We start from the raw sequence: 21,587 nt of genomic DNA on the forward strand, positions 1-21,587 counted from the left end.
CCAGTGGTTTCCATTTTCCTGAGAGGAAAATCTGAAGTTGTTACAATGACCAATAAAGCCTTACCCACTCTGGCCCCTAAGTGTCTCTGTGACTTCATCCCCTACTCCTCTTCCTCTGCTCCTGCCATACTGACCTTTTTGCTCTTCCTCAAAGACAGGAGCGATCACCTGTCCCTCTCTCTGGAGAGTCACGTAGTTACCTCCCTCACCTCCGCCAGTAGTCTTTGCCCAAACATCACCTTCTCCGTGAGACCTCCCTGGACCATTCAGACTTAATAGCAGCTCTCTCCTCTAACCAAATCCCAGATCGCCCAATCTGCTTTACTCTGCTTTCTCCCCCCCGCATAGTACTTAACCCACCTTTCCCCATACTCTACAATTTACTTGTTTACTGTGTTTATTGGTTGCCTTCCCCATTGTCCTATTCAAGAGGGCAGGGTCTTTATTGTCTTTTATTCATGGATGTATCACTGAAAACTCTAATTGTGCCGGGCATGTAGTAGCCACTCAAGTATTTGGTTTGCTGAGATTACTTGGGTATTTGTCTTTGTACTTCACTCTTGCTTTGCCTCACCAAAACGGCCATGACGAAATCCTTGGCCTCCTTGAAATCTTGGATAATTTAAAATGCCATGCATTTAAAAAGAGCCTAAAAAGTGATTTTTTTAAATTACAGCCATATTCTTCAGGGTTCTGACATTAATATTGAAATATCCATCATGACATCTTTAAAGGCTCTCTGCCGTACTAAATCCTAAAAATAATTTATCATGTCAGGGACAAAATTAATTAAATTATTCTCTATTCTTGAATCAAGAACTCAACAGATTTGCTGTTTTTCCTCATTTTGGTGTGCTGACATCTATAAGTGGAGCTTTGATTTCATGATGAACTTTTAAGAGCTATTGCTAACTGCTCTATGCAAAATTTTTTCAGGCAGAACAGCTGTGATTTCAGCAAGCAGCTATGGGGTCACCAATATCTGATGGTCGTTAAATATAATTGTTAAAGCATAATGAGTCTTCCACTCTTGGAATCATATTCTCTTTAGAGTAAGAATTTCTTCAAAGGATGTGAGATCACCGACAAGTAATGCTACTTTTTTTTTCTATCAACAAATATATCATAGTATAACAAGATTTATATAGAAGGGCTGACTGCTTCATAAATACTTGAACATCTTAATGTTGTTATGCTGAAAGGAAAAAAATTAAGAAAAAACAAGAAATACTTTGAGCCATCATCTATGAGGATTTAAAAATGGAGAAACTGACTGAGGGTATCTGTGAACTCAATCACTTGAAATGAATGTAGTCTCCAACAAGGCAGGTTTGCATGACATTAAATGTCATTATGTCTATGTACCATGACATCGGGGTGTATTTAGCTATATGTGGACATAAATTTGTTCTCATAACCATTAACGTAGTGGAAAAATAACTAATAAAATTAACTCTTAATATAGTACTATCTACCAGGTGCTATTCATATAGTAAGAATTCAATCACCCCAGTGACCCTATGAGGTAGGAACCATGATGATCCCCATTTTACAAGTGAGGAAAGGTGCAGCTGAGGCTTACTAGCCTGAGGTCACCTCAAATAAGTAGCAGAGCCAGAATTTGGGCAACCCAGATGATTGGGCTCTAGATGACAATGCTACATTTTATTGCCCCATTATAATGGGCAGATTAGCCATTACTAGCTACATTCATTGTTCAATTCATAATATTTTACGAGGGTCTATTTGTAGTAAACCAATGTTTGCCCTCAGAAATGAGTTAGGAAAAGAATACTCAAAGTGCATAATCCTGACTTGGAAAAATTGTGCCTTTTAAATGTGATCTACCATCCCAAAGCCTTAAAATAACTTTCAAGAGTGACTCAGTCTGTGCTTAATCAAAATATTGCTAATGATGAAACAGCAAAACCTCAGAAGTTTTAATTACCAATCACCTAATGGAAGGCACGCCCTGCTCATTAAATCTCTCAACGTGGAGCTAGGAGCGTAGGCTCTGGCACATTTCTCTGCAGGACACGGGGATTAAAGGTCGTGTGAGCTCCATGCGCTTCTGGACCTAGAACTTAAATGTTAAGAGGTATCACTTTGAAGAAAATTGCTTAATATTTTATAGGGAAGTGACTTTACCAGTAAAAACCTTCAAGAAGAGTTGATGTGATTCTTAAAATCAACTTAGATGCTCCCACTTTGGATTGCTGCTCTCTTACTCTTCGGCACATCAACAGGTAAGACTCCTCATTTCTTAGTTCCTTGAAAATGGGGGGGTATCGTCACATCCAAAATGTGACTGACATGGGCTTTGAAATACCGGCTTTCTTTATATTTTGATTTACTTGTCATAAGGGAAATGCATCAACTTAGTAATACTAAGTATGATGAGTATGTAAGCATCTATTTCCAATAAGATAAAAGTTGCTGGGTGGTCTCCTACTTGGGCTTGCAGCTCTGCACTTACCAGCCTTATGGACTTGGTCGAGTAACTTATCTGTTAAAGTCTTAATTTCTTCACATTTAAGAAAGATATAGAGCAGTAAATGAAAAAATACATTCATATTTTTAATTTCAGTACCTGATTCACTATACATGCTGAATGAATGAATGAATGAATGCATAATTAATGCTGATTAGAACTTCCAGGTTGATTTTTTTGTATTTGGATCATGATTTGGGGAAGGGCTTTTGGTCTGTGAACATTTCTTACACACTAATTCCACACTCATGTCTTGTGCTTTTCCTGTCCTTACATATCTCCCATGTACTAGTTGGTTTTTCTCTGTTTTTACTTCCTTTTACTTTGTTTTGGATTTTTGTTAGTTTGTTTGTTTTAATTTTTTTTAAAGATTTTGTTTATTTGACAGACGGAGATCGCAAGTAGGCAGAGAGAGAGGAGGAAGCAGGCTCTCTGCTCAGCAGGGAGCCTCACTCGGGCTGGATCCCAGGACCCTGGGATCAGGACCTGAGCTGAGGGCAGAGGCTTTAACCCACTGAGCCACGCGGGGGGCCCCTGTTTGTTTTTACCTCCTGAAGCACAACAAAAGTTAGCTGATATGTTTTAACCAAAATAAAATCAAAGAATTTCAATGTCTTTAGTCCCTGCCCTCCAGCTCTTTACTATGGGATAAAAGTGGATGGAGCTATTGTTTGTTGTAGGATGTCCCAAGAAGGGGCAGGAAACGGCCTGATTTGAATGTTGGAAGCCATTAGACTGATGAGCTCCAAAGCAGAACTGAGCGAGAGAAGTCAGCCCTGGTCTCTTTTCCCTTATCTGCCACCTTCTTTTCTCAGGTGGTGTCTCCTCCTTCCAGAGTTCAGAGCCTCTTTCCCATCTCTACACACAGCCAACTCCTCAAAACCCTCTCCAAACAAGGATGCTTATCTGTTTTATTTCAGCCAACAAATACAATCACCTGTTGTGTGCCGGCCCCTGGGTTCAGCTCCGGGCACGCAGCGGTGATTGACAAGGCTTCCCTATGTCAGAAATGTTTGCTTCTCAGCAGGAAGTGATTTCTGTTGAAGGCTTACTGAATTAATCACAAACTGTAAAATGGCCGCTGCCAGAGAGCTGAACCCAAATAGACCTTGTTACAAATTTAATAGATGCCAGTATAGGTAGTAATACAGATGCGATGGAGAGTCAAATTTTAAATTATAGTATCTCTGTAATGAATGTATATGTGCCATGGAAATAAATAAATATATATGTGTATATATACACATACAATGTTTATATTAAATAATCTAAATTTCATATAATTACCTATTTTTTGAAAAATTGTTTGGCAACTAACTCCTCAGTTCCATCCTTACTTTGTTTAAATCCCATGGTCCATCACGATCACTCCTTATCATGCACATTGGACTTCTCTCTGTTAACTCTTGCTTCACTTGGCTTAACCACTACCCTGGTTAAACCCAACACTTCATCTGCTTTGTGCAGCTGAATGTGCCTGGAGAAAAAGCAAATAGCCCGCTGCTCGTCTCGCTGTGAATTCGTGGGTACCACGGAAGACCCTTAAGCTGCCAGGCCATCTCACTCCTCTTCTCTTGTCCATTCATTTGCCTGGGCTCCTGGGTTGTTTTGTTCCTCCCCCCTCCACTCAAACTTCCAAAACTTCCCTGCTCACCCCCGGCTGATGGCCTGGATTCCTAGTTCAGCAGGAAAATGGAAACAAAGAGGCCTTCCTGGAGCTCCCAGTACCAGCTACATGGGTGCAGCTGTCCATACATTCTCCTCTTCTCTCTCTCACACAAGAGATAAGGTGTTTTGCTCCAACAAAGGCCAGTCCTTCCCCTATATATGTTTTAGAGTCTGTCTCCTCTCATGTGCTCAAGGATCCTACTTCGCGATCTTCTATTTCTCCTGTCTCACCAATGTTCTTCCTCTCTTCTGGGACATTCCCAGCAGACACAAACGTGTTGTTTCACCCATCTTTAAAACTCCCACTTCTGAGGTGTGTACATAGGGTTTCTTATTTCTCCTCCCCTTATTTCTTGAACTCACTCCAGTCAGGCTCTCACCCCAGAAACTACCACTTGTCATGGTCACCAGTCACTCCTGTGGTGACAAGCCCATGGTGAATTCTGCATCCTTATCTGTTTAGACCTGGCAGTATTTGGTATTTTTTATTGTCCCCTCCCCTGGTGACAGGGTTGCTTTTGGTGTGTGTGTGTGTGTGTGTGTATTTGTGTTTAAGTTTTCAAGTTGGCTTCTAGAATGCCACACTCTTCCAGATTTCCTCTACTTCTTCAATGACTTCTTGGCAGTCTTGTTTGCTCTTTGCCTCTCATCTTCCCGATGTTTTAATGATGGATTGTCCTTGGATTCCATCCTGAGATCATCCCTCTTCTTTACCTGTCATCACTCCCTTGGTGATCTTATCCATATTCATGACGTCAAATACCAACTTTATGTTCAAGCCTTCCAAGTTCCTGTCTCCAGCTGAACTTCTCCCGGGAAGTCCCGTCTCACGTCCTGCTGTTTCTGTGGCATCTCCACCATGTGTCTAATTCATATAAAAGCTACACATCCAGAGCTGAGCTCTTGATTCACTCTCAAATCTGTCCCTTCTAGAGTTTCTCCAACCCAATTAATGGCAACTCCAGTCTTCTAGGAACTTCATCTGAAAACCTCAACATCATTCTCCACTTTTCTATCACACCTCTCTGCTAATTAATCAGTGAGTTCCTTTGAATCCTCCTTCACAGTTTATCCAGAACCTGACCACTTCTCACCACCCACCCTGCCATTACCTTAACCTTTTGGACACCATTCTCTCTTGTCTAGTTGACTACAATAGCCTCTCCCCTTCTCCTGCTTCAATCAATTCTCAAAATAAAAGCCAGACTCAGTCAGTCTGCATCACTTTTTTGCTCAAGGCCCTCCAATGGCTCTCCCCCTCACCTCGGAGGAAACGCCAACTCCTTCCAATGATCTGCCAAGCACTGGATGCTATAGTTCTCTGTAAACTTTCTAAACACCATCCCTGCTACTTGTCTACCATCCCTTATTCAACTCCCTGGGACTACATTCCAGCACTCCAATTATATTTTATTTTAGAAAGAGACTATGGTAAGTACACTGTAAAATACAAAACCTCAAGAGGAATTCCGGGGTAGCAACCTGTAAACAACCACGCAGATATTTTTGTAGTAAAATCTATAAATACTCCTAGTAAGTGGGATAATGAGTATGCACACACACACACACACACAGAGTTAGGTCAGTTTCTGTTGCCAAATGAGTCTGCTGCAAATGGAAAAACAAATGAAAAAGTCAACACCCCACTTCTTTTCCCCAGAGATTTTTAGATTTTGAAACTGCAGAATCAGGGGTTGTAGACCTGTCTCTCCCCGCTGATCCCTCAGCTCTGGTCAGGGTGAACTCCTTGTAATTCCTCTGTCACACTGAGCACGCTCCTTCCCCCAGAGGCTGGTACGTTCCCTTCCCTCTGCCTAAAATGCTGTCCTCCACCAGAAATTCCCATAGTGTGCTCCTCATCCCCTTCGACTATGGATTCAAATGCCTCCCATTTTAGGGGCACCTGGGTGGCTCAGTTGTTAAGCATCTGACTCTTGATCTTAGCTCAGGTCTGGCGCTCAGGGTCATGAGTTCAAGCCCCATGTTGAACTCCACACTGGGCATGGAGCCTACTTAAGAAAAGAAAAAATGTCACCTAGAAACCCCTTCTCATCTGAATATACATGCACTTTCAGTTAATTTATGTGTTTTTATTCATTGTCCCCACAAATCCACTAGACTCTACTCCATGAAGATTAGGATTATTTCTTCCACTGTTGAATCCCCAGTGCTGAGAACAGTGTCGGGTGCCTAATAGACACTCAAATAAATATTTCTTGAATAAATTAATGAATCTATTTTCAAGATTTTTTTTGTCATTGGAAAAGGCTGCTCACAGTAAGATAGAGAAATGACTCATTTAGAAAGTGGAAATTAAGAAAATATGAACTGATATGCCAACTTTATATGATTTCTTAACCAATTAAACCTAGCTTCATGTATTATGCTGTATTTCAAATGCTCTTTTAAAGAACTTTTAGGTCAAAAAGGAAATAAAGCACTTCAATTGCAGAATATATCAAAATGTAATGACTCAAGAACTGAAGAAATTAGAAAAAGAACAAGTAATATTGAAGGAAGAATTTCATTAATTAAAATAAATGTAGAGGTTAACGCATTAGAAAAACAGGAGAAAGGCAATATAATTGATAGATACGTGTGATGGTTGCTTAATAAAACTTAAGAAATAGAAAACCATGCCGACAGATTTAAATAAACAATGGGAAATAACCACAGGTGTGGAAGAAATTAAAATGATTATACTTTGTATAAATTCAGGCCAAGAGAAATGAAATTCTAGATGAAAATCTTACTCTTTACACCAAAATAAATCTCAGATCGGTGAACATTTAAAGTAAAACTGAAACAAGAAATGTATAAAAGAAAACAGAGTGGAATTGTGAATTAACTTGAAGTAAGGAATACTTTTCTAAATAAGGTGAAACCTCAAAACCGTAAGGAAAAGATTAATCATTTTTTGAATAAAATGTGAAACTTCTATAAAACAAAAATACAAAGAGCAAACTAGAATATCTTTTCTCAATATCTGACTGGAAAGCAGCAAATCGTATTTGAAGAGTTTTTACAAATAGGAAAAAAGCAAACTTTAGAAAAAGTGCATAGGACACAAAGATCTCATCCACAGATGTGCAAAGGGGCAGAAATGCACAAGATATTCAGGTCAGGCGTGTGGGTAATTCAAGAAATGCACATTTAAATGACAAAGGCTTTTCCTTCCAGTGGCACCTATAAAAATGTAAACCCCGTACCCTTCCATGGCAGACTGTATTATTGTCCCCCATTATTTACTCCCTGTCCCTGGAAGAGGACTCTGTAGCCTCAGCCCCACCTTTGGCCACAGGATGTACGAAGACAGTCCAAGTCTCAATGCCTGTGTGAAGAGCCTTTACCCGCTTTCTCTCTGCCCCAAGAGCAACATATTCTGAACAAGGGTCTCTTTAGCTTAGATCTGGAGTGAAAAGGACTGGTAAATCAGAGCCACAGCGAACCTAAAACTATTGCAGCCAAAATGTAACAAAAATGAGAAATAAACCCTTATTTTGGTAAGACAAGGAGATTTGGAGGCTCTTGCTTACCACAGGCAAAAGCTAATTAATTAATGTTCCTCTCGATTCTACTTAGTGATAGAATGAGCTGCCTGATGGTCCATATTTTACCACTTAACAGCAGTGACTCATTGGGCAAGAGTGATTGCTTTTTCTAAGTGTCTACTTCCTCAACTACGTGACACTTAGGGCTCAGTCTGTTTTTGCTGTTTTAATTATTATTAGTAAGATCCAGAAGCCACACTGAACATAATTTGGAGAAGTAGTACTCTTTTTTTTCTGTTGTAACTTATTTATTTTTTATTTTTTTATTTTTTTAAAGATTTTTATTTATTTATTTATTTGACAGATAGAGATCACAAGTAGGCAGAGAGAGAGAAGGAAGCAGGCTCCCTGCTGAGCAGAGAGCCCGATGCGGGGCTCCATCCCAGGACCCTGAGATCATGACCTGAGCTGAAGGCAGAGGCTTTAACCCACTGAGCCACCCAGGTGCCCCTAACTTATTTTATTATTAAAGTAATCATTATTAATCATTGAAAATTTAAGACCATAGATAAAGATAAAGAAAATAAAAACTATGTGTTCTCATCACTGTCAATATTTTGAAGCACTTCCTTTAAATTTTATTTTTCCCCATGCATTTTAAATAAAACCATACATAGTTCTGCTACCTACCTGCCCTTTCCCCCCAACCCTGTATCATTCTCACTTTATTACTGACTGCATTACAGATCTCTGTAAACATTTTCAATGGCTGCATATCTTCAAGGCTACCATTTTAAAACTATATTCTTTGTTTTATATTGGCCCAATAACAACTTACTGATTTTATAGAAAACATGTTATTTTTAAAGAACTATTAATCTTTCAATTCTTTTCTTTAAATGGCTTTAGTGCCTTAAGATGTTGACCAGTCTCCTTCATCACATGTAGTTTCTTCTAACTTTATGCTCTTTCAGTGGGCATTTCCTTATGAAAAAGGACATGGTGACCAATAACCCTGGTAAGTTACAAACATTGAGAATGGACAATATTCATAACAACCTTCATTTCAAAATCCAAACTCACTTCCATAGACTGAATGATGTAGTTAAGAATTTGTGTGTTGGGGAGGGGGGAGCCATGTAACCCAAAAAACAAAGGCAGCTGGACATTCTAGGAAAAAACAGAAGGTTCTATTAGAATAGCATGATCTAGGGGCATCTGGGTGGCTAAGCCATCTGACTCTTGATTTCAGCTCAGGTCATGATCTCAGAGTCCTGAGATGGAGCCCTGAGTCAGGTTTATGCTTGGCACAGAGACTGCTTGAGATACTCTCTCTCCCCCTGCCCATCCCCACCATGCTCTCTCTCTCTCAAATACATGTATCTTAAAAAAATAAAATACACAATCCAAATGTAAACTCATTGGTCCAAATCAGAACTGCATGTATGTGTGCTTCAACAGAAAAAACAGAATAGATTCCAGGCAGGAGAAATGTTGATTGAGGAGCTGTACTGTACTAAGGATATATGGAAGAGAGCGCATGTTTACTCTTGCAACAAGAGAAAACAAAGGCAACCAGAGAATCCAGGAAAATGAGATGGCATAAGAAAAGCATAATCCAAATATGGAGGAAACTAAAATGACACTGATGTTGAGCAATTTGTGTCTATGAAAAGATCATTCATTTGAATCTTCTCCTCTGAAGGGAATGGCTAGCTGAATAATGAGGTGCAGACAAGGAAATGTAATTATAGCATGCTAACTGGCTCTGAAAAGAAAAATATTTATCTAGTCACAATAATATGTCTCTGTTTATTGATATTCAATTTTTTGGAGCCAGTCTACAGATAAAACACGAAAGACTTAATTATGATTATAGAGCAAAGTCTGAATGTTATCAACTTTGACGGTATGAAAGTCAAAGTGTGGCCAGCAGCCTTTGGAAGATGGAAGGGAAGAAGACAGGCAACACGGCTTAAGCCTTGTCTTGCAAAGGTAGGGAGTCAGGTTATGAGAAGTAGGAGGTATGGATCAAAAAAGAAAAGAGTACTGGGACACCTGGGGTGGCTCACTCGGTTAAGCATCTGACTCTTGATTTTGGCTCAGGTCATAATCTCAGGGACATGAGATCGAGCCTAATGGTCCGCTTAAGATTCTCTCTCTCCCTCTCCCTCTACCCCTCCAGCCCCCTTGTTCTCTCTCTCTCTCAAAAAGAAAAAAAAAGGAGAAGAAGAAGATGATGATGATGATTACTATTTAAGTTTATAGTGGAAACCAGGGTGCCTGGGTGGCTCAGTGGGTTAAGCTGCTGCTTTTGACTCAGGTCATGATCTCAGGGTCCTGGGATCGAGTCCCACATCGGGCTCTCTGCTCAACAGGGAGCCTGTTTCTCCCCGCCGCTCCCCGCCTACTTGTGATCTCTGTCTGTCAAATAAGTTTATAGCGGAAGCCATTAGATGAGCTAAAAACAATGTTACTGACTGTAGAGGAGGAGGACTTAAGACAATGTGGAGAGAATTGTCCTGTAGGAGCTCTTGCCCCCCAGCTTCATGTCAGCCCTTGCCTGGCCAGCACTGGGATGCTCAACCACAGTTCCCCCTGTTCAGCCATTCCCAGAGAAGCACTGTCAGCAGGGTCACTAGAGGGACACTGAGGCTCCAGGATGAAAAAAGGAGGTGCTCCTTCCTGTTGGCTCCCGGGACCTGTCAGTGTTTTTCCAGCAGTGACTTGTCACCTCTGAATGAACAATTGTCCAGTAGCAGCTGATGGCTCTGGCTTGCAGCTGTTCTAAAACTCCTGGTGCGTGGGGTACCAGGGGTACCTGGTGCCCACTTAAAGATGCCAGCACTAGCCGGCTAGCACCCCTCTTCAGGGACTGAACCCCAGCTCTGGAGACAGCACCCTGGCCCGGGTCTAGCAGCCCTTCCTCCAGGTTTCCTCATTTGAATAAACAAACCTCTTCTGTGTCTCCCACCAGACCCTGCCAGTAGCTGCTCCCTGCAGTTGTCACCTGGGAGCTGCTATCTGTCCCCTTTTTGCCTTTGGTTTGCCAATATCTGATTAATGACAATTCATTGTATTAAACTCTCACAGTTAAAAATAAATGGTGTGATTTGTTTCTTGCCCTGATCCTGGCTGATCCCAAGAACAGGTGGGTTAAATCTTCATTTATTACTGTAAGCGAGTTAATAGATCATGTGTGACTAAAGTTATTATATCAAAACTTAGTGGGGTAAGTGTGTTATATAGAGAGATGGGGGTGACCACCAGAATAACTGTCACCTCTGGGGACAGGGCTGGGTTTGGGAGTGAGGAGGGGATGTTGCTCACCTGTACAACTTCTTTTTAAAAATTTAATTCTCTGTCCTCTCTCTTTATATTTATTGTGGAACCTCATTGGTAGGGAATGGAGAAAATGCAGTATCTCCTAAAATTTTAAAGTAAAATCTGGTGGACTTGGAAGTCAAAGTCTGATTTGCCATATTTTGGTAAATGGAAGAAAACCCTCAAATTCAAGTCTTCAAACAGCTCTAGTCACTAGTAACAAATAATCCTGAAATGAACAAATGAAAACCAATGTAATAAGTAATAATAAATTGAATACATAATTCATTAATAAGTTGAACAAATAATAGCAATTATAACTGAATAAATTAAGTTATTCCTCCACTAAACAACAGGAAATGAAGTTGTTTTGACTATTAAATGAAAAAGAAAAGCCCTGTTGAAAAGACAAAGGAAAGTCAGTGGATGGCAGAAATATTAAGACTCAGGTTCCCCAAAGCTTCTCATTGTAGAGATGGGTGGGTGAGCTCCAAACAGAAGAGACTTGGTTACAACTGAATGAAATTTTGCTGTCACTGTGCTCTCAGGAGACCTATGCTGGATCTATGCTGTCCCTGTGCTCTCAGGAGACCTATACCTCTCAGGTATAGTGTTAGGCTCTGGGGACTCCAAGGTCCCTTTCAGCAAAAATTTCACTCTCCTAAGAAAAGGCAGGAATTCAGGGAACACTCAGTATCTATGTCTAGGCCCATTCACAAGGGTTGTCCTGGGTGATAGGTAATCTTCCTATCAAGGCTGTAAGGTAAGTGGGATTAACTCTACTTTGCAGAGGACATAAAAGAAAAAAGAATTGTCCAAAGTCAGGAATATCTGATTCCAAAGCCCCTATGCTCTCCTTTGTGGCACTGTGATCTGCAAAGTCATAGTCATAAATAATAGGAGGAGGGTGGTGGCAGAAGGGGAGTGGAGAGCATTCTTTAAAGAGAGTCTCCCTGGGCTGAATTTGTTTGACTTAAAGCCCTATTTCAATGAACCATTGTGGTGGGGAACCCAGCCTCTCTCTGGACCTGGTTCCTATAATACTAACACTCCATCTTTTTGCTGCAGGAAAAGAAGTTTGCTATGAAAGGGTGGGGTGCTTTAAAGACGGTTTACCATGGACTGGGACCTTGTCAAGACAGTTGGCAGGTTTGCCCCGGTCTCCAGAGGAGATAAACACTCACTTTCTGCTCTACACTAGACATAATCCCAAAGTCTATCAGGTAAGCTAACTTGCTGCCTTCACACATAGGTTATTCTACATCAGAAGATGTAGCTATAGATACAGAAGGCCTAGGTTCAGTAACTTACTCTGGCACAAACTACTGATTTAAAGGCCAATATTTCTTTTTAGTATTGTGAGCCAGATTTTCTTGTCATATTATTTGTTCTAGTACTTAAATATAAAGATTGCTCTGCATCTGTTGTTTCATATGAAATGAATTTGATACTCCATTCGGTTAATATACTAATTGAGAACTTTCCACAGGTAAGACTAGGGACAAGCAACAGTATCTATCATGTTTCAAATTGATTAAATAAGACAGTATCTTGTTTATTATATTAGGGAAAATAGGGTATGTAAACAATTAACTTCTGTTGTAGCACCAACTATAATCTGTTACGTAAGATACAAAAAAAGGAATCTGGGAGCATGGTGAGGAAAGGCTTACCTTCCCCTTGGGGGTGGGACGGGAACCAGGAAAGGCTTTGAGGAAGACACCTGTTTGAGGTGTGTCCCGCAGAGTGGGCAGGGTTTGTGTAAGCAGAGACACACAGGGAAGTGACAAATGAAGTGGTGTGGATGAAAGAAAGCCTGCAGAGTATGTCTGATGTCACGTCGAGTTGGATGGAGGATAGAGAGGAAGTGCTCGAGTATGGAGTTAGTTAGAAAAGTAGTTTAGAGATGAATTCTAGGGGACTAGAATCTTATTGGGAACTCTGGGTTTTATTCTGTGAGCCATGAGGCCCCAGTGGGAGTTTTTAACGAGGCTATAGGGTTTTTACCCTGGCTGCAGTGAACCTTCTTGGACCGGAGCTGGGAGAGCCTGCAGGTGATCGCTAGACCGTGTAGTACCGAGCCGCCCAACACACTAATCATGAGCTACATGGGTATTAAAACTAAATAAAATGAAAAATTCCATTTTTCAGCTGCACCAGCCACATATCACGTGCTCAGTAGCCCTTTGTGGCTAGTGGCTACCATTTTGGACCATGCAAATATAGGCTATTTCCACTATCTCAGAAAGTTCTATTTGAGAGTGCTAGAAAACCAGACTCAGGGAACTACCCTGAGCCAGAGCAAGGGCATGAGTATGAGAACAGAAGACCGACATGATAAACATCCTAAACTGTCCTGAGACATCACACATGAGTCACAGGAAGAATAATGACCTCTTGTCAAGAAAACTTGATTGGGGATGCAGGAGAATGAGTTACATTTTGGACCAGTGAGGTTTGGGCCAGCTATCGGATATTTGCATCTTTTGGCTCAGTAGGCAGTCTAGAGCTGGAAAAAGAGATGCCAAAGTCTTTTACCCCGAGGTGAGAGTTGAAACCCAAAGAGTGATGTGATCTTAGGGGCACAGAAAAAAAGCATGATACTAGACCTAAGCAGAGCAAAGGCCAGAGAACAAGCACTCCGTGGTGCAAGATAATTTCCCGTCTTTACCTGCTCCTGATTCACCCTGAGCCTCACTTTCCATCAGACCCAGCCAAGATACCACACCAACAGAATCTGATGTGTAGCTCTCCACTGACCAGATACACACATATGTAGGGGCACACGGCTCTTCACTGAAATCCACCCTTTGCTTTGTCGATGACAGCTCTATCCAAAACAAAGAGGAAAAGCCCTTAATTGGGGTCCAGAGAATTTTACAGAGAAAGTGTACTCAAAAGTGTGATTTCCGTAACTATCAAAAAGCCAAGAGAGGAATGTTCCTCAGCTTTAAAAAGAAATGGCATTGCGGTAGATGCCACAACATGGATGAACCTTCAAAACATCTTACAAACTTAAATAAGCAAAGACACAAAAGGACAAGCATGGTCCATTCCATGAAATTCCCATTATATGAAACCCCTAGAATAGTCGAATTCATAGAGATAGAAAAGTAGGATAATAGTTACCAGGGGATGGAGGAGGGGACATTGGGGAGTTACTATTTCAGGGTACAGGATTTCAGTTTGGGATGATAAGAAATTCCTTGAGAGGGACAGTACTGATAGTTACACAACAATGCTGATGACTTCATGTTACTAAATTGTATACTTCAAAATGGTTAAGATGGTAATTTTTGTGTTGTATCTATTTTGCCACCATTTTTTCTAATGTAAAGGGAATCTGTTGAATATAAAAGTTTGGGAGCACCTTTGCTCTCTGGTTAGAACTTTAGGGTACATGTGTGTATTCAGGACTAACTGAACCCCTGGTCTTGTCCCTCAGTCTTCATAGGACTCATTGGTCCTTAGTCCTTCTACATAGTGGCCATGCACTTGAACTTCCACAGAGCACGGGCACCAAAACAGGTGATAAAGGTCAGTCTTTAGGAGAATGTGGACCCTAAAGGCAATGAAGAGACTGTCAGACACTGAGTACTCTCCTAATAAAGGGACCATAAAGGCAACATTCCTCACGTCTTTTCCACTCCCTTCCGTTTGGAAAAAACCCTGTGACAAACCAGATCTGTACTTGAATTTTACAATGGATGGAAGCCTGAGGGTTTGGTGTTCATGTGTTTTATACCAACAGTCAGGATACAGGTTGGGTCAACGTACAATACTAAAAACCTCGATGGCCCCATGGTTGGCCCATATGCTACCCTTGGTGTATGAGAAAGCAGAAGTTAACCGTGCAATGGTTTAATGTTCTCTTTTCCCAGAGGGAGGGCTTTTAAAGCTAACCGTTGTGCAATAACCTGGACTCTTCGGAGAGTCCCAGGTCTTTACAGCTACAATTCTATAAGAATGAATCCAATCTGCCATCCCCTACAGCGGCTCATACAGTTAGTCACTGGTGGTGATGCACATTTTGCACAATTATGGTGGTTTCTGGGCCTGCAGCTTTTCTCTAGGCTGGGACATACCTAACTGGTGACTACTTTTGACTGACTACAGATGAGATCACTGAGAGAGTAGCCATGCTCTGTGGAATGGGTTGATCTCATACCAGGTAGGCTCTGTGATTCTTCAATGATAAGAACGTTAAAAGTAAAGGTCTGAGCACCCAGCTAAACATTGAAACTTTACCTAGCCCTTTCTTGGGATAACCCCTTCTGTCTATGACACCCTTTTATGGCTCTGTCCTTGCGGCAGCAGAAGCTGAGGTGTCCTCTTTGAGTTGATTCCATGGTGTTGTTTCCTGTTTTCTAGGTTAGTATGTCATTTCACAGGGGTGTGCCAGATTGAATACGAAGAGAACAAAAGTGTGTTTCTACCTTTCCTACTTTATTGAATTCTTCAAGGCTTTTGTGACAGTAGAGGATGCTGGGATCCCATAAGAGTTGTTAGATTGACACTTTGAAGATTTCACAAGGCCCCACATCCAGCCTCCAGCTCTTCTCACGACGTAGAAAGATTAAACAAACTTTTTCTACCAAATCCCCTTTCTCAAATAGGTTTGAGGTGTTTTTTTCTTTTCTTTTCTTTTTTTTTTTGTCACAGAAATAAAAATATGGTTGGTTGTTTAAGGAGCTCCAGCTGGGGTTGGAATTAACATCTGGATTCTTTTAAATATGTAGATGGACAAATGTTTTTGTGTTTGGATTCCATTATTCAGTACAGCAGCGCTTCCAAAAAAAAAAAAAAGCCCAGATACGTTTGATTTTCTTATCTGTCTCAACAAATCCCACATCTGCTCTGGGCCATATCAGTAAAGAACAGTATGATCAGACCCCAACTTGAGAGCTCGGTGGTAGAACATGTGACTTCAGGGAAAGACCACGTGGATTTCAACCCCTACACCAGGACTTGTTAGCTGGAGGGTCTTTGGACAAATGACTTGACTTCTCATTGTGCCCTTTCCTAATCTGTAAAGTTAGTACCTCCCTCACAGTGTAGCTAAAAAGTCTTCACTGCAAAGTGCTCAGAACGATTCCTGGCACATACGAGTGTAGCTATATTATAATGACTACGTAAGTCAATTTAGGATTCTCCTAACTGCTTGCTTACCATCCTGGAGCTATTTTAACTAGCCCGCAAGTTGTATGATCAACTTGCATGTCACTGTTAAACACAGGGCTAGGAATAGGCCCTTCCTTTGAAGGATCTTTGCTGTGGGATTCTCCATGGTCCAACTTGCAACTCGCTGATTAGAGGGCTCATCTTTTTTTTCTCAAAATAGAATTTTGAGCATTTCTTAGAGCGTGCCTTTTCATGTTTCTTTTAAGAACGAAATCACTTCAGTGATAGTATCGCTTAAATTGAGTTTGGTTGGTTATAAAAACAATCCAACAAAATACAAGAAATACGAAAGAACATTTAAGGTAATTACATAAGATGATCATTAATACGCTATTGCGCTGCATGTGGTGAGATCCTAAACTATATTCCCTCCCCCATAAAGTGGGGTGAACAATGTCTTTTGCCGCCTTGTCAGCGTTTCCTAAGCTTCAAGCAGCACACGGCTCATGGATTCCACGGGTAGCAGAGAAGTAAGTGCTAGAAAAAGTAAGGCTGACGGGAGCCCTGACCGCAACTGACCCAGCATTGTCTTACAAACCTTGCCCTAAAACCAAACATTTTTCTTTCCTTTCCTTGTGATTACATTTATATATTATATTTGATAATGCATTAATAATTTCTTAGTACCTTGCCGTGTGTAGCAGTAACTATTTCTTTGGTAAAAATGTATTAAAGAAGATTGTTAAAAATCAAATGTAGTGGAAGACTTTTGAGCAGACTTGGAATAATTCTACTAAGTGTCAAATAATTTTGGATTATTATTTTACCTTAATCTCTTTTCACTTGAAATAGGAGATCAGTGCAATTAATTATCTAACTATCCAAACCTCACACTTTGGAACAGACAAGATGACCCGTATTAACATACCTGGATGGAAATCAGATGGAAAATGGCAGCAAGACATGTGCAATGTATGATACGAATAGCCTCTTCTTTATACTGGTATAAAAGCTGTATGTTTAATGGGAATGTACTTTGCATATATTAATGCATATTCATGAAAAATCCTCCATTCAGTTACTCACATTGTCCCTGTCCCAAGGCCCCAAATGAATTATCCATTTCCCATTTATACCCACTTATTATGAATTGCATAGATTATAATGGGAGCATATTTCTTTGTAATTATTCTTTGATAAAGTCTCACTTTTGACAAAAGATTGAACGATATGATAAATTTCTCACTTAAGGGAAAAAATTTTCCAGGTTCACTTCAAGAAATTAATTTTCCTCCCTTACACTCAAGATTAATAGACTGCTAACATAGTAAGCAATTAATTATTTATAAGGCCATATAGTATAGTAGAGTCAGGCTGCCTGAATTCATACCGTGGTTCTATGTACCACGATCGTGGCTAAGTTTAATTAACTTGTCTGTGCTTTGGATTTTTTATCTGTAAAAGGGATTAAGTAAGATGATATATATAAAAGGTTTAGGGCAGAACCTAATGTGTACTCTGTTCTCAATACCTGGTAGTGTTATTTCTTTTTTCTTTTTTCTTTTTTCCCAGTGTTATTTCTTATTCTGGAATCCATTGCTCACTTTGGCTTTCTTTAATTCTTCTTTCTTACATACATAATAAATCTTTGTGCCAGGTGTTACTGAAAGTGGAAGACGTGAATTGCATTAACATAGACTGGATTAACGGTTCGTTGGAATACATCGACGCCGTCAACAATCTGCGTGTTGTTGGGGCTGAGGTGGCGTATTTTATTGATGTTCTCACGGTAAGAGAAGTTGATCTTTTAAAATAGTGTTTAATTGGTTTTGCATCATAACACTGAGAATTTGCGTCGATTTTATGGCTTTTTTATTGCTTACACAACTTCTAAGCGTCTTTTGAGATATTAAGCATTCCGTATGGTGACCAGGAAAGGGAAGTGACTTCTTGGAAAAGAAGTGCCTGTGATCCTACAAAGCGCCACTTGGTGGCAGTGTCCCTTCACAGGTTCCTCACCCAAGGCTTTCCCCACCCCTAACCCCACCCCCAAGGTCATATCCGGGGTTGCCTTGTAAGACTGTCTCCTGCCAGTTAGTTTTTGTCCCATCGTAAACCTATCCTTAATGATTATAAACTATTCCCATCTTCTGAATACCATTTGTTGGGAATGTGAACTACATGGTCCCACAGAAATTGGGTTCTGGTGGCAGGGAAAGTTAGGTCTGTGGTCCAGCCCAGGCACAATAACACCTACATTTTCTAAAAGAATAAAATAGCAAAGTCTTTTGCTATATAGGAGGGTTACACCCTGAGACATTTATAAATCTCCATATGCCCTACTATTATAGAAAGTAATTTCCCACCATAAAATGCAGCGAAGTAAAATCTAAAGATTTATGACCCTTTCAGACTCTTAAGGTGGGTTCACTCATTCATTCAACAAATATTTTTCTCTGCACCGCTGTGGGCTAGGCGCTGTTCTAGTCACTGAAGATACAGGGTGAGTGAGACAGTTTCTGCTCTGACAAAGCATGAGGACAGTACTATGAAGTCCAAGGCAGTGGGATGGAAAGAGACTGGAGCAGAGGCTAACCTAGGTGGGCAGCCCAGGGAGGTGATGCTTGCACCTGAGCACAATGAGGAACCAGCTGGAGGGGACTCATGGGGCCAAGTCCTCACCTCTGCCCCCACATGGCTTGTCCGCTCGTCCTGCCTTTGAGGGAGACCAGGGCACAAGGAGGTACCTAGAATGGGTCCCTGCATCTAAAGGATGAAATCCTATTTCATCTCTTCAGAGAAATACCTGTCCTAACCTTTTGTGAATTTCTTGTGGATCCTGGGGCCTGCACTGTGGGCTCTTCTATGCCCAGGAAATAAATGGCAGTGACTTGTCGGAGAGGAAATGTTTGCAGAGGAGAAAGCATTTGCTGTAGTACATGTTGGGCGAATTGATGGGGACAGAGGAGGGGATGCCTGAAGGGGGAGGAGGGCTGATCGGATACCAGGCTGTAGAGGAAGACAGAGAGAAAGCCGATATTTGAAAGGGTGGCCGCAGTGGAGGAAGGGGCCCCCTAATGACCAGGAGACATCCTTGGATACACATTCACATGTAATGGATGGAGAAAATACTCTTTATAAGGCAGCATGTAATACTGTCATTACTGGTGGGAAAAAAGTGGAACATTTGATCAAATGACAAATTTATCCAAGTGAAGGCAATTGCTTGATTTTCGCTGTTATCGTGAAGAGAACTTGAAGCTCAGATGAAACAGAAAGGGCTTGCTCCTTTGTTCCCCATTGAGTGTGTGTGTGTGTGTGTGTGTGTGTGTGTGGACTCTTTGGCATACAGTCACTTTGGGAATAGTCATTAAAACTCCTCTTTGAAGACCAAACTCAGCACAGACATTTGCTAGAGTGTCCTTCAGTTGGAGGAGACAGACGCAGGGAAGGTATGTAACAGCCCTGGTATGACCGCATTTGACCCATGATGAGAGTGTGCTGGCAGGGTTGGCTCTCAGGGATGGGCCAGAAGCCGTAGCTGTGGTTGCTGGACGGTTCTTTTCCTGAGGACCACAAGGCCCCTTAGCACAGGGAGAAGAACCTGACAGAGGTCATTCCTCCAGGCCTGCCCTGTCCTTTCTCCTTCAGCCAGACAAGGAGCCAGGGGGTCACTTTGTCCTTTGACCAGTTGCCAGCCTGTGTGTGAGAGGGACAAATAAGCTTATGTCAAGCACAGGGAAGCCATTCTGCCTGGTCTCTTAAAAACATGTGTTCTGTTTTCCTTTGAAAACCCAATCAGAAAAAATTTGGATATTCTCCTTCTAAAGTTCACTTGATTGGCCACAGCGTGGGAGCACATCTGGCTGGGGAAGCTGGGTCCAGGGTCCCAGGCCTTGGAAGGATAACAGGTAAGCCTGCCCTGGGCGTGGGCCTGGAATCTGCTCCCATGTTTGTCTACACACAAAATCAGTGTCTGAAACACCAGCGGGAGTAGAGGAAGCGGATGTGAGATAGGAGGGAACGGGGCTCAACTACACATGACAGCGTTTTCAAAGTAGGAGGGTGTAGGTCCATGTTTGAGAATGTTCGCTGGGGGTCACCTGCGGCGGCAAAGTATCGGGAGCTGCCCACCCAGCAGTAGAGGATGGCTTATGAGTTATGACATGTGCCGTGCCACTCCAGAATGAGCCAGAGCCTCACTGACGGTTCTGGAAGGACGTCCGGGACATATCGCGGTCACAGCTCACCGTGGACGCTGGCTGTGTGGAACTGTGCCCACGCCGTTCCAGTTGCTAGAATGTTGACTATTACCCCTGGACATACTGTCAAGTCTAAGAATAAGTTGCAGACCCGGGTATGCATACACGATGAATTAGCATGATTTAGGATATACTGCGAATTAGATTTTCGAGGAAGATCATCATCTCCCTTTCTGGCACTGCGACTTCCAAACTAATCGAGTCAGATGGAGGGAGATCAAAGTATCAGCTCCAGTAACTACAAATTGGCCTCCCTCCCTCTCCTCTGCATCCCCAAGCAACATTCAGGCAGCAGGTGCTGGTCTCTTCGGCTGCTTTGCACCTGTCCGCGTCCTGGCCACTGTCCTGGCTCAGGCCCTCTACATCGCTCGCCTGGATTTAGCCACTCGTGACAGGTCCCCCAGCCCAGTCCCCCACAAGTGCTACCAAGGCCTCGTGTTTCCCAGTACGGGCTGCCACTCACTGCCAGAACTTTCTGTCGCCCAAAGCCTCTTAGCTTGTCACATAATGGTTCATGCTTCATCGTGGCTTTTCATATTTTGGTGCTATTATCCTTTGCCCTAAATGGCCACTATTCACCTTTCAAGATTCACTTCAAGTGTGCTGTCCTCTGGCAGAGTTAATTCTCTCTACTTCCCAACTCCTTTCAAATACGCCTCTATTATATCCCAAAATGCAACTTCTGTGTTGCATGGTTCTATATACACACGTATATTATTATTCATTCACCTGTTTATTTTGAGACACTCTAAACTACTAAGAAAGTCTCTCTTACCCCACCCCTCCCCAGGCCCGACACACAGTATGTGTACATTTCCTGTTGGTTAAAACAATAAACTATAGTTCTGTGTGTGTACATATATACACACACATACTTATGCTTTAAATTCAAACTTGAACTTTACGTATCTTTTCCTAAAAATAGTTAAGAACTCCAGATTACGTGTACGGTGTGTATGGTCTCTGCAGCCTCCCGGTATAGCAGACTTTTCCTGCTGAAAACTTCCTCTTTCTTCCAGCTCCCAAATCCCAACACCAACGCCAACACCAGCCCATGGCCGCCTTTCTTCTTTGAGATAATAAAATTGTATTTTTATTCTGAAGTCCTCGTGTAGCAAAAATCCCCTTTTAGGCCCGGGAGAGTGAATGGGCAGAGTTTGTGAAGAGGGAACATCCGGGGGCCTACACAGCCTGTGGGCATTTTAGCCATAAATCAGAGGGAGGAACATC

At 41.7% G+C, this 21,587-nt stretch overlaps 1 protein-coding gene across 2 annotated transcripts in view; it reads left to right on the forward strand.

Annotated features, from left to right (window-relative positions):
- Nucleotides 1–2,013: 2,013 nt before the first annotated feature.
- Nucleotides 2,014–21,587, forward strand: part of PNLIPRP3 (pancreatic lipase related protein 3) — a 34,398-nt gene continuing 14,824 nt past the window's right edge. Inside the window, exons 1-5 of one of the 2 annotated variants that reach the window (XM_047703395.1) lie at nt 2,014–2,246; nt 12,043–12,197; nt 16,948–17,067; nt 17,753–17,884; nt 19,898–20,006. In XM_047703395.1, the coding sequence (XP_047559351.1) occupies nt 2,198–2,246; nt 12,043–12,197; nt 16,948–17,067; nt 17,753–17,884; nt 19,898–20,006 (565 nt within the window). In that variant the 5' untranslated portion in view covers nt 2,014–2,197. The remainder of the gene's footprint in view (nt 2,247–12,042; nt 12,198–16,947; nt 17,068–17,752; nt 17,885–19,897; nt 20,007–21,587) is intronic. The other variant, XM_047703396.1, reaches the window with a different exon arrangement.

Source organism: Lutra lutra, chromosome 14, assembly GCF_902655055.1.
Source record: "Lutra lutra chromosome 14, mLutLut1.2, whole genome shotgun sequence".
Taxonomy (NCBI): Eukaryota; Metazoa; Chordata; class Mammalia; order Carnivora; family Mustelidae; genus Lutra; species Lutra lutra.